A 14023-nucleotide genomic window follows, 5' to 3' on the forward strand; every position below is an offset into this window, starting at 1 on the left:
TCCCTAAATTATTATATAGAAGTTAAAAAGAACAAAACTGCATATAAAGAACAAAACAGAACTGTTCTGGATATACTTAAGAGAACGTGAGGCCCACAAGTTTTTTTTTAGAATCCTTCCATACAAAACACACTCATGTGCAGCCATGAATGGCTGACTATCATAAACCATTCTAAATAATGTTATTTTAAAAGAAAACCAAGGGTATATTGTACCATTATAGTATGAGCAATTTCTAAGCTAGAAATTAAAATGGAACATACAAAGACAAAATAAAAACAGGTCTGCTAGAACCTTTCTTCGTCCACTGAAGAAGGATTTGCATTTCCCTTAAGAAATTAATTTGTCTAAGAGTAACATAAAAGTTATAAGGATTACATGAACCAACCTCACCAGGTTTCATTCTTAGTCCTGCCTAGTGATTTCTAGATCAAACGTGTTTTCCAAGCAAAAAGAGCACTTGCATAGTTGCTATAAGTTTGCCTGGGAAGATAGTACCAAACTGAGATTCTGTTACTTCATAACTTCAGCTACAAACTTAACATTAAAAAGTCAAAAATGAAAACTTAAAAACCATAAAGCAATAGAAAACAACACAGAGACCAACAACAGCAGGTGTCAGAACCAGAATGTAATCTGGGTTTTTTTGAAATTATTTCCTGTTTCTTCCTCAATAATTTGTCCTGTCATTTCCATCCCGCATGTTGAACAAACACTACTCTAATTTCACTAAACTCTAACTAAAAGTGATTGACGAAAAGAATTAGGAGAGGAGATTAAAGTCACAGGAGTGATCTCAAGACTCACTACTCAAAATACACCTCAACAATTCCTTGCTTGTTTTTCTCTGTTTTAGTTTTCCTTCTCACTCTTCTTGTACCTTATTGACTCATCCTTCAATGCACCTTTAGTACCTCATTCTCTGTCTGTATGATTCTCTTTGTCCTCTCCACCGCCTCAAGTGTTACAGATAAGCCACTTCAGCAACATCTCTAGAAAGTGTTCAAAAGTCGTTATTTACGCTTTTATAAAAGTATCACCTTACATGGTTTCTTAACCTTCCTCAAATATCCAATTTCTCTGTTCTTAAGGCCAATTCAGAATGCCATGCATTGCTCTGTGACTTGCCCCGTTTTTTCAACAGGGAAAACTCGTCTTTAAACAGACTAAGTAGCTGACAAAATATATATTAAAAAAAAAAACTTATTGTCCAGACTTCTTGAAACAGACTGATAAGTGCTGGGTAAATACAAAAGATAATGCAGGATGAATATAGAAGCAGAAATGATGATCCTACCTTCAATGGCTATTCGCCTTTTAGGCCAGTTTTTATTCTCTCTTGTTAAGAGCTCCTGTACCCGTATGCTGATGACATATTCCTCCAAAGCAAATTCCAGTGTGTAAAACTTCAAAAGTTCCAACCACAGTTGCCCCAGTGAAACTTGGTGAGGGGTTTTGAGTGCTAAGAGAGACTGAAAAACATGGACAAGAATGCTCAGCTTCAATAAGAAATTAATATTTCCCTTTTTTTCCTGGTTCCATGCAATATCAATGTTTAAAGATGAAAAAACAGGGATAAGAGGTAGCAAATGTTTTTCAATGAAATAAAGCCATGACTTACAATCCCTTGTTTCTCCTTTCCATTACTTTGGTTGTCCACTTCTGAGCTCGTTGCCTTCTTGCCACCACCTTTTTGTTGTTCAACTTTAGCTTTACTTTCTGCTCCAACTGAGTTTTTTGCTGCACCGTTTGTTGGGGGTTTGTACTCCCACCTTACAAACTCATCATCTTCTACACCCTTCAGCTGGTGGTCATCTGGCCTCTTGGAATCAAAGCCTTCAATCTAACAACAATTAAAGTGGCTCTGAAACAAGACTGTACGTAATACATACAACCAAACATTTTCACCAAAGGTAACACCGACAATTGTGGTATTTATACCCCTCAAGAGTAACTGGTGTCAGAGGAATAAATTCAGAAATCTAAAGAAGAAAATAATTGCCTTTTGTCTAAAATACAGCATGACACAATTGCAGAGGCTACAGCAATTGCCTTTTTAAAAAAGTCTTCAGAATCATCAAGCATCATCTTTGTGAGGATTAATTACCAATGCATTTCATTTACAATTTTTTTGGCAATCAAATTCTGTACATTTTATGAGCTTGCAGAATACAGAGATGTTGTCAACAACTTAACAATAAGGTCACTGTATCACCAAATCACTTACCCAATTGCCCAAATAGGATGGTAAAATACGTGGTTTTCTTTGTTGAAGAAAAAATATCACCATTAAGGCAAAGGAATATGAGGGAATGCCACCTTCAGCCTGACAGTCAATGTGGCAGAGCTGTAAGAGAATAAATAATTACATCTCTGATGTAAAACCAGCATTTTAATTTATGATCTATTATAAAAGGACAGATATTAAAGAAATGTGAGAAACAGAGTGAAACAGAAAATCCTGTCTCTCAGGAACTGCAGTCGCCATTGCCACGCCACACACAGACAAAATAAAAACTACAGGAATTCATACAGTGCCTTAAGTTATACTATTTTATTATACATTATTTTCTTCAGATACACCACATTTTGTGATTGTGGGACATATTTATGCTTCTAATTTCTGTCATGCTTCTAATTCCAGCTATCAGGTATGTGTTGCTGTGAGGCGGCACCTCTCGTAGGGAGATGGGGTGAACTACTGGCATCAAGTATTTCCTACAAACATATTCATGTGACTTATACATTATACTTACACATATTCATCTGATTTATACATTGTATTGTATGCAGTAATTAAAGAGAAGAAATGACCATTATAAGCACTGAGGATAATTAAATAACTTACTCTAGCCCAGTAGCGGAAAGCCAAAACCAAAGGAATAAGGACAGGCTCCAGTTTTCCAAGTGCAGCCAGCAGGTCAGTTGTAAGGCAAGCCACATCATTCCTAGCACTTACTTTACATGTCAAACCACTGGAATTACAAACATAAAACAGATAAAGGGTTATCACTCTGTGGATACAGATGATGCCTGGGGCACAGGGGAAGGTGGGGCATCACACCCACCATAACAAAAACATGAGTCAGTGTCTCCCTATGCAAGAACCTGAAGTTTTGAAACAAAAGCTACAGAACATAGTTACATTTTCTTTACTACTAACTCATTTAGAACTTACAGAAGTTCATTATAGCTAAAAACATAAAACAGCATTAAGAATTTGCTCTAAGTTCTGCCATTACTTAACTGTGCTACCTTCCACGATTCAACCTTCAAGTATATTGTCTACATTCCAAACACTGAAACAAATAAATAAATACTCCAGACTTGCTGCATATTAAGAGTTGGTTAAGTCCACAAAACAGCTCTCTAAAAACTTTTTTTTTTGCTTCTCAGAATAATTTTATTTATAAATTTTATTTCTATCCTCTTACAAACACAGGAAAAGATATGTCCACCCTTGTTGCCTTCACTTCCCCAGAGTTTCAACCAGTACCTCCAGCCAGTCAAGCAATCCTGTTTCATTTTGGAGGTTGCTGCTTCTTAGGAATTTACTGAAACTGTCAGATGATGTGTCCTTTCTGGCAATGTGGATCTTATAAAATGTTTTTAAAGCCTTGGCTTAAACTGCTGGCAGCAATTTTAAATAACAACTGAAAACCATTCCACTTTTCCCCTAGTTAACTCAAAGTAGAACACGTATTTTCAGACTCCTACAACTGAGTTTTATGGAGCACAAAAACAAAGGTAGCTTTCTTTCTAGATTACATTTTCAGGTATGAGCAAATCCCTTTTAACAGCAATGTCAGCTCAATGTCACAGCAACAGTTCTTGTCAGCAATGCAGGCAACAGCTGCTGTGAGGAGCAGAGTAGAAACTGGTATCTCCTTAACACTCCTTTTCAGTGACACATACCTTTTAACATCTTTGCAAAAGACAACAGGAACTTTGGCATGAAAATCTGACTCCACATCTGAGTAGACAGCTAAGCAAGGAGAAAAAACAACATTTTGCTTCAAAGTTTTTTACAATTTTCCCAATTCTGTTTTTAAAACTATTATATTTATACCACAATTTTTCAATAGTGCTGCACAGCTAACCAGCAAGCAATGTTTTCTGGTTACTTTTGATGCTCACCACCAGTATCAAACAGCCAGGCTCTGTTCCTGACAGAACAATGAGGTTACAAAGTTCCAGAAGGCTTGTAAAAATTCTCACTCATGTTCACATGCAAGTGGAAAGCAGCTTTTGAGTTTACTGCTGAAAATTTCTTCTACAAAAAGTTAAACACTACAGAAAGTTTTTTATCTGGCATCTAACACTACTGCCTACTGCCATAACTTCTGGCAATCTGAATTGGACTAACTGGGCTGCCCTTCTCTTGCTGCAGCTTCTCATCTCAGTCACACAAGCACTGGTATTAATAAAAATCACATTAATAAAAACAGCTCAGACACTTTGCTTGAAAACTAATCCATCTTTTTAAGTTTATAGAAAAATTAAGCATAAAAACATCTAAGCAGCAGATGGAATGTTAAATAGAAATGAGATGCAACTAAAAACTCACCACTGTTCTTCAAGATCTCAAGCACCTGGATCAGAACATCTGGCTGACTCATCTACAAAATCAGAGCAGGTTCCATTATTCAGACTAACCTATTTTATTTTATACTTTATTTAAACCTGCTTGGGTGGCACAATTAGTAACTCTACATTCTTTCATAAAAGTGAAATCAGGTGTCAGTATTAATGAAAAAATTGATTGTATCTGCCTGCACCATGAAAACAGGTACTAATAAACATATCAGCCAGCTTTTTACCAGCCTACATCTTTTCTAGTCAACATTTCTGTTCCAGTTTGTATTAATAGACTCTATAAAGTTAAAACAAAACACTTGCCATATATTCAACTATTTCAATGTCAACATATGCCACTAGAAATGCACAACAACACAGAATTTAATGTCAGTGCTTTCCCAAGGGTTTTTAAAGGTTATGATTTTTAAGCGTGTTTTCTTTGCTCCCCAGAAATCAACTTAAGTGGTGTTTCAAAGATAAGCATAAATAGATCAAAGAAAGGCTAAAAATTAGCTCCACCTTTGAGCTTTTGTGAAAAAGTGACATGGCACACTCCACATGCAACTGTTTGAAAAAGGGCTCAGTTCTGCTTCCTGACTGCAGGATCATTTCAAAACGCCCTAAGTATGACCCCAAACAGGTACCTGGAATTTCACTGTAACATGTACAGCCAAAAAAAGGGCAAGTTCAGCAGCTGTGCCTCTAACAAGAACATGCTGCTAATATCATATACTAAACATGAACCAACAGCTTCAATATTTAAAGGTAAATTATACTGGTCTGCAGGCATTTTGTACTGTAACCTGTAAATTGGGATGTGGTATTTAATTGCAGGTGACTAAACCATAAAAAGAAAAAATGTCATTTCTAGCTCCAACTTTAAAAGGGGGGGAAATCAATGCCTACAAGATTTTACAGTCTGAATCACGAGCACACAAAAACACATTTATCCAGAGTCAACTATTTTCATATTGCTTCAATGTTTATTCAAAAATTTAGAAAAAGGCTAGCATAAGATTTTCCAGAAAACAACAACCCAAGAATTATCCATAGCACAGCTGACACCAAATCAAAGATTAGATGCTTTGTGATGCCCCAAGAGAAGATAAAGGCAATGGAGTTGAAATAAGTGTTGATGACCCTGATCTAAAAACAGTCTTAGTTAATACAAGATAATATCTACACACCTTAGGGGGGAATTTGATATCGATGTTCACATCGCTGGTCTTAAAAGCGAATCTGGTTAAACAGGAGCCATACATCCTCAGGGAGCAGTCTGCAGAGAGAGAAACAATTATTTAACAGCTAGTAAAAACATTTTTCTTTAGTGGATGATGCATACTTTGCTTTCAATACTGCAGCTCACAAGTGGCACTCCCAGATTAATGAACACTGAACCCTTTTCTCTGCCCTGGGAAGGTCAGTCATTTCCATGACACAGCATCACAGGAAAACAATCATTCAAACAGTGCAATTACAGGTCCAACAGTTTCCAAGCTGTTTTAAAGGGTTTTTTGCAATAGTTCTGTTTGTTTTTAATATAAAGTTACATATGAAATAGTAATAACTGTCCCTGTCTCAGTGCAGGATTTTTTGTAAAAGCTTCTGTTAACTCTAGCTCGATCCTTCTGCAGCACTCAGCCAATTCTAAAATTCTGTTTATCTCATCAGCAAGTTCCTATGCACAACTCATTATGTACCATGCACATAAAACATAACTTCAGTATAATCCCAGGCAGAGTCCAGGATCCATTCAGTGAGTTTGGAGTTAATACAGTTACCCACAAAGGTGCAGAACAAATCTGAACCAATTAGGAAGTATCTATTCAGGAATAATATAAGCAATGTCATTCCACTCCATAAACAATAATTTATCCCACTTCATGATACAATTTTTGGAGATGAAAACTTTCCTGTAATATCTACTAGGGTCTCACATATTTAAAACAGCTGAAAATTGAGACTGTTCTTAATCCCTCCCAAAACCAACACCTGTTCAAGCAGGGTCACCTAGAGCAGGTTGCCCACAAATGTGTCCAGTTGGGTTTTGAAAACCTCCAAGGATGGGGAGCCCACAATCTCTCCAGGTAACCTGTGCCAGTGTTCAATCAGCCTCACAGCAGAAGGGGTTTCTTGTATTTTTAATTAGGACCTTTATGTGTGTTTTGACTAAACTCTCTCAATCAGAAAATTATTCTTAATAGAGAAAATAAATCTTACACATACATAGCTTCAAACAAACCTATTTTTCACTACTTAGAAACCAGTCCTCTCAAAATGAATGTCTGTATGGTTAATAATAATGATTTGAAATTATTTACAACAGCTTTTCATAGTAGTAACAATTTTTGCATAGTTCTAATGTGAGCTCAAGAGAAAATCATGCCAGAGCATTCCATGTTTTCTACACTGTGTATTTATTCAGTTTTTCCCCAATTTACAACTTAGGAAAACACATTCACTAAAATATAGCTGGCTCTGTAAGGGAGAAAAACAAACTGTCATTTACTATTACAAACTCCCCTTCCACTACTCCTACACCTCCACAGAAGCTCATCAGTCCAAACAAGTCAGCCAGACAAGTAACAACAAAATAACAGTTTTTCCTTAGTACTTACGTTAAAATGTTATATAAAAAAGCTTTGTCTTATTCTAATATACTATCAGTGGGAAACTCAATAGCATGTTGGAACAGAAGTTTGTACCAGAAGCCACATTTATGAGCAAACAGATCAGCAAAGCTCCACCCTACAACCCCCTGTTCTATTCAGCACCTTATATGCAAGAAAATATTTAACAGAGTACCTAAAATTAAAGCTGATTATCCTGCAGCTAACAAGATCTTTCTTACTGCTGTATTTTTATAGAGCAAAGGGAAAAAAGAAGGTATTTACAAAATAAAAGCACAGTATAGAACAACATCCAGTTTCAATATAAATGAAATAAGAAGTCTGAAAACTTTTTTTGGCAATGAGATTAATATTTTCTTCTGTTCAGATGAACTAAACACCAAACCACTGTTACCATAATGTCAACATCACCACAGCTCCAAAAATCTGCTCTCAAAGTCCCAGTCTGTTAACAGGAGACAATGGGAAATCAATACAAAGAAGTAAATGTCAAATATTATCTTCTTTTGGTATGATCTCACCACTCTAAAGAGGATCAATGGTTTCAATGAATACATATCAGAGAAAAGGACAAATAAGCACAATCATATTTTGCCCTTTTTGTATGTTTTTTCATTCCTTTAAAATCAACTGCATATATTAATAGTGTATAATATCAAGATAATTTAACCCCAAATTCTTCACTAATTCACCATTAATGAAGGCATCTATGTAAAAATAAAGAAAAATTGTCACCTAAAGGAAAGGAAGAACACTGAATACCTGGTAAGGGCTGTTGAATAATTTTCTCCATCTCATTTACAATCTCTTGACGAATTCTGAAGTCCTCATCTGAGATGCCTTGTTCATGTGCTGCTTCGATGAGGGTAAAACTCAGAGCAGCCAACTGTGCAGAAGAGGGGGGTGGGAGGGCCCGCAGCTCATTTTCCTCTTGCTTTTCCTGTATAATTATCGGATAATAAAAGTAATAACTAATATTTGAAGGAAAAAAGGTTATCTCATGTTATTGTATGATATCAGAACATACTGTTTCCTGTGCCCTGACCAAAGGCAGGAGCTCTGCCCAGCCTAACAAATCCAATAGTGTGGCTCACAGGAATGGCAGCAGATGCTCAGGGTCTAAAATAGAGAGTGGTGTTTCACAGCTGGCAAGTGGGGAGGAAATCTGCTGTATTCCATTCCTGAGCCACATTTTCTGACAGTTCTGAAACAGGATTCATCCAAGAAAATAAAAAGCTGTAATTGTTCCCATATAATAAAAGTAACTGAGCTGCAGAAGTCACACTGATTTCTTGAGAGTGGACTGTATTTGAAGAAAAAGGTATCAGAGGCAGGAAAAGTATTCCTAGCTCCAAGGAATTTTTATAAGTTCAGTCCCATTGCTGCTTAAACAGCTGGTGCCAGAAAGCACTGGGTTTAGTGCATCTAATCCAACAGTAAGAACAAGTCAGATTCATCAAGTCATTTGGGACTAAGTACAACAACCTCTTGTTTCATAAATTCACCAACTAAATGAAATGTGACTGACGACAGAAATAAATATTAATCATAACACAAAGCACTAAGAAAACACAGTATAGTATGAAAATGTTTGCTTAGTTTTAAGGCTGCATCTCTCAGCTCTTCTGTTCTTATTTTAACAGATTTAGCACAGAAATCTGTTATGCTAAAGAAAGAATATGGGCATTTTTAAAGGATTTTTTTACATCACTACTTTAGGATTTTGCCTGAGTTGGGAAACCACAGCTGCTGCTGAGCTTATTTGATAGTCTTGTATCTCCTAGAGCTGTACATAGTGTATTTTATGAAGTAACATTCAGACAGTTACATATGTATCACTATAATGTGGCAGGGACATAAAGCCATTTGGAGACAAGTGTTAAACACTGAAACTGCTCCCTGTGCCCCAGCATTCCAGTCAGTGGCACAGAAACCTCATTCCTCAATTCTTATCTCCATGTCCAGATGAAAAGCATGGTAAGAAAGTGTTTTTATAACAAACATGAGGCTGGTTCATTCTTTTCTCCATGACAGTAAGAGAACCAGAATCCTTTACCAGTATCACTGAATACAAAAAGGTTACTTTCTGAGATGTAATGGATTTATGGCATCCAGAGTTTTCCAGGTTATGACTTGCACAAATTACAGAATTAGAGCATTAATAGCAAATGGTAAGAAATACACAGGAACAGGAGAAAGTAATTTGACTGAAATTTAGGGAATGGCTGTAGGAAGACTAATTTTGACCATTTAAATCACAAAACCCAACACACTGGGGAATTTGTAGCTCTTCATCAGCACTTACAAAAACAGGCTGGCAGGAAAATCTGGGCACCTTTTATTGGATTTCATGCATGTAACAGTTCTTTTGAGCAAACCACACCACCAGGGTGTCTGATAAAGAAATTGCTTTTCTCTTTGTAAACCTTAGAACTGCTTTTCATATTAAACACATTTATAAACCCAAGCAGATGATGAGAGACTCAGGAACTGTCTCCCTCCATCCTGTAACTACTAAACTTCACAAGTCAGACTAAGTAAAAAACCAAAAAAAACCAACATTCCCAACCCCATCTCTAGTCCCTGGAGATCCTATGACCAATGACATTATTTTTGGGAAAAAACCAAAAAAACTACTTCTATTTTTATATAATACATATATGTCTCACTTAAGCTACCTTGCATTCTGCTACTAAAAGTATGATGAACTGCCCACTACTCAGAGAAACTAATTCAGAAGCAGTGATCAAAAATGTTCTTTCCTCTCTGCCTGGACAGATCATCAAGCCCTTCCTCTCAAACAGAAAACAGAAATTTGTGCATCTCTGCTCAGCACACAAACTTTCACCTAAATGAACATGACCAAAGAAAACAAACCATATAACAAAAAAATCTATTTAAAGAAAAAAAAAAAAGAAAAAATAGCCCAAATTTTATTTAACTTACCATTATATTTTTCTTGTGCCGTTTTTCTTTAATATGCTTGTGAGCTCCCTGGATGTTTTCAATGTGAACTAAGCAGAGCTTGCATAGATACTGACAGTTGGTGTATTCTGGGGAGCGCTGAGGAAAAAGGGCCAGAGATTAAAATGGTGCCTGAAAAACTCAATACTTTGAATAATAAACTGCATGTAATACTTTTAAAGTCAAGGTGCTTTGCAAACATTCAGTAATCTTAAAGAAAAAAACAGCAGAAATGGGATTTTTACCTGTATGGCAAGTGGGGAAAGAAAGGAAAGGAAGTGAGATGACTAAAATATGATACTTCTCAGGACATTTTAGTGAGGCATGATTAAGATTGAAGACTTTATGCTTTCTAAGGCTGACCTAAAGGCCAGTAGACCATTCCCTTGACAGCTCAGGCTGACAATAACAGGATTTAATAAATCCCAGCATTTACCCTCCTTTCTGTGATGAGAAAACAGCAAGTATTCCTCATGTTACCCACTCTTTGTGTGCTGACAGCTGGTGGTGGGGTTTGGCAGCACATCCCCAGCACTCTGTGCAAGGGCTGCAGTCCCATGAAAAAGGGAGTGAGGAGTAACATGACCACTCACTAATGACACTGAAGAAGGTGTGATCTCTTATGTTGTTCCATTTTGATGAATAATCTGGGATGCCCAGAATTGGAGAAGCATGCAGAACAAGCACCTTTTTGTGTAGACAGGCTGGGAGAGGTGGAGTACAAGTGGAGAGTGGCCACTGGGGAGACCCGAGTCTGCCAGAAGCAGCCAAACCTCTGGAGATGATGGGGAAGAAGGGAAATCACTGTTCTCAGAAAGTCCAAGAGAGGATGCTGTGTGAGTTTATTCAACCAGGAAACCATTAAGATCTACTAGACTAAAAGGCAGAAAAGGGGAGGAGTTGTTTGCAAATACCTCACTTCACCTGTCTCATCCTGCACTTGTATTTTCTAACCCTACTTCACATTTTCATCTGAGTTCTAACACATCTGTATTTACCAAAACCAAAAAGTACACTGAAAACAACAGATGTTTAAGCAATGACATAACAATGAATGAACAGAGAACACCACTTTAAGGCACTAAGATGGACCACAGGTCAGTTAAACAAATTCTGACTTACCATATGGAAACCTAAACCACTGTTAAATTTGGGCAGGTTTTTTCACTTAATGAGTTTGACCTTTTGCTTTTGGGAAAAAAAAAAAGTCTGATGCTCTCCAAATGCAGAGTAAATATCAATGTAAAATAATAGTGTCATTATGCTTCACTTAGTAAGTCTCTTTATCCTTATTTTCTGTGAGACAGATACCCAGTAAGATGAAATTAAATATCCATTCAGAAAACAACCAATAGAAGTTACACTTGGCTAGCTGGGAGGATTCACATATTTGATACCTGATGACTGAAGTAGTTCAGTAATATTTTACCACTCTTCTATAATAAAATGAGTATCAGCAATAAAAGTATCTTAAAAATCTGTGTATTTCTTTACAATATTGATCTGCTGTAATATGTCAATAGATGTTGCCAGAAAGGCTGAATCATGTAACAACTTTTATTTTGCCTTTATTGTAAAGACTTTTTTAATCCTCTAGTTATGCTTAACTGCTATGAAAGGGGAGAGAACTCAAAACAGCAAGACAAAGAAGTTACAGACTACTACCTGTGTAAGATAGATGCATTCAAATAAGCCAGGCCTCATGAAATTTGTCCTTGGATATTCAAGGAGCTAATCTATAACAGAGCCAGTTGTATTTTAAAGAACTCACAGAGGATGGGAAGGTTCCAGATCACAAGCAAAGAGAAACTTATGAATATATTTAAAAGGCTAAAGAAGATGAGCCAAGGAATCAGAGACCAGTCAGAATTAGCACTCAGAAAAATACTGCAATAAATTATTAAAAAGCACACAGGGACAAAGGTGACAACCTGACTTGCTCCAAACAAATTGCATTAACCCAAACCTAGGGTTGTTTTTTTAATAGTGCTTGAAGAAGCAGCAGCAGATGTTGTATCTAGAATTTTACAAAGTTTTTGTCACTTGTCACTGTATCAGTCTCCAAAGGAGACCATAAATACTATCTAAATAAAGAACAGTATGGTGGCAGCAAAACCGCTCAGAGAACTGTCCTCAGAGCACACACACCTAAAAGCATGTGCCAAGAATTTTTCAGCAGGGGTCCTTGTGGGGTCAGAAATATCCACACCTTTTTGAAGACTTGGGAAATGAAACAGAGGGTGTGCTGACTAGAAATGTGAAAGCCACAAACTTGGGAGAGGATACAGAAGATGTAAAATAAGAAAAAAAATCAATAATTACAATGAATTAGAGGAATGGAATAAATAAGCTGCCACTAAATAATACCACAGCAAAGTATCATTCCTCCTTAGGTATTGCCAACTGTAAAAAATCCAGGGCTGGGAACACATGATGGAGCATTTCTGAAGCAAAGGCTATGGGGCCCACTGCTAGTCAAACTACAAGTCAACATCCTATTGCTGCTAAAGAAAGCAAAGATGCTAAACAAAAATACTGTATTTCAGACAGATGCAGCAAGCTTTCCTCTGTATATGTAAGACTTCAGCTGAAATGGCATGTCCAATCTAGATACCAGTTACACAATGGGTGTCTGCAGAAAAGCAACAAGAATGAACCACTAAAAACCCCCAAGACCAGTGAAAAAAGACAGTCTAAAGAAGGGAAGACTGGAAGAACGGTAAGGATCTTCCAGTGTGCAGGTGATGTGAAAAAGAAGTAATAAACTTACGGTTATTTTCCTAGGACAACATAAGAGGGATTAAAACACTAAAAGACATACTTGAATTAGACATTTAGAAAAACTTCTGGGTTGCTCACACTGACTTGGACATTGTTTCACTGGGCATACTATTAAGAGCAGTTTAGATGAAGATTTGTAAGCACCCATCCCCAAGAAGGGCCTGGGGAGAGGCTGATATACCAAAGAGAGCACAAAGTTCTTCTCAATCCTGCATTCTGAGTTTCCAGGGAACCAGACTTTCCAGAAAATCTTATGTAAATAATGGAACTGGAAACCTTCAGGTCTGCAGAGTTAAAAAATCCTGTTCTACAAAGGCTACATGTACCACAAAAACAGCCAGAAGTTTCCAATCCATATCATCAGCCACAACGACTGACCAGTCAACTACCAGGGATAAATCTTAGTCCATAAAGTGATTCATTATTAAGAAGAAAAGGAGGCTGTAGTAGAAATACCACCCAACCAAAACATGGTGATGATAATGAGAGAGGACACACATTTTCTTCTTTATCTGATAAATAACCCAACCTACTTTTTCAAGTCGGGAGATATAATCTCTTTCCAGCCGCTCCTCGGCTTGTTTCAATCCCAGTTGCTGTTCAACTGTCAGATTGGATTCATCAAGAACAGCAGTGGTTTCTAAATAATCTGCTTCCAAAGTATGTTCTTTTGTTGATTCAGAATTCTTGATTTTACCTACAGAAAGAAACAGTTACTTTCTTCGGAATAACTCACAGAGAGGAAAAGTGAAAATTAGATAAGAGCCAAACACAAATTAGAGCTACATTCCAGGGTTTTTTTTCCCCAAAGGCTGGCAAAAATCACCTTAAATGTTAGAATCTTTCCAGTATATTAACCAGTATTTTAGAGAGACTTCAGAGACTAGTCTGCTACTGAGAGTGCTATCAAAAAGAGTTTAAAAAATGGTAGTTTAATTCTATGTTTCAGTCATAACTTCACAGTTTCTTATTAGGGCAAGAAAGGGGCTTTTTTTCGTCATACAGAACAGAGTATGCAAGACCCTGATGCCCTACTGTAACAGATAAAAGAAATATTAGGCATAAAATTA

The 14023-nt window shown here is 36.8% G+C and overlaps 1 protein-coding gene across 1 annotated transcript in view; it reads right to left on the bottom strand.

Annotated features, from left to right (window-relative positions):
* Positions 1-14023, bottom strand: part of TUT4 (terminal uridylyl transferase 4) — a 43822-nt gene that overhangs the window by 19724 nt on the left and 10075 nt on the right. The window contains 10 exon segments of the mRNA XM_032695933.1: positions 1298-1472; positions 1622-1843; positions 2228-2347; positions 2849-2975; positions 3916-3985; positions 4568-4619; positions 5766-5854; positions 7971-8148; positions 10155-10271; positions 13487-13650. Coding sequence (XP_032551824.1) covers positions 1298-1472; positions 1622-1843; positions 2228-2347; positions 2849-2975; positions 3916-3985; positions 4568-4619; positions 5766-5854; positions 7971-8148; positions 10155-10271; positions 13487-13650 — 1314 coding nt within the window.

This window comes from Chiroxiphia lanceolata, chromosome 9, assembly GCF_009829145.1.
Source record: "Chiroxiphia lanceolata isolate bChiLan1 chromosome 9, bChiLan1.pri, whole genome shotgun sequence".
Classification (NCBI taxonomy): domain Eukaryota; kingdom Metazoa; phylum Chordata; class Aves; order Passeriformes; family Pipridae; genus Chiroxiphia; species Chiroxiphia lanceolata.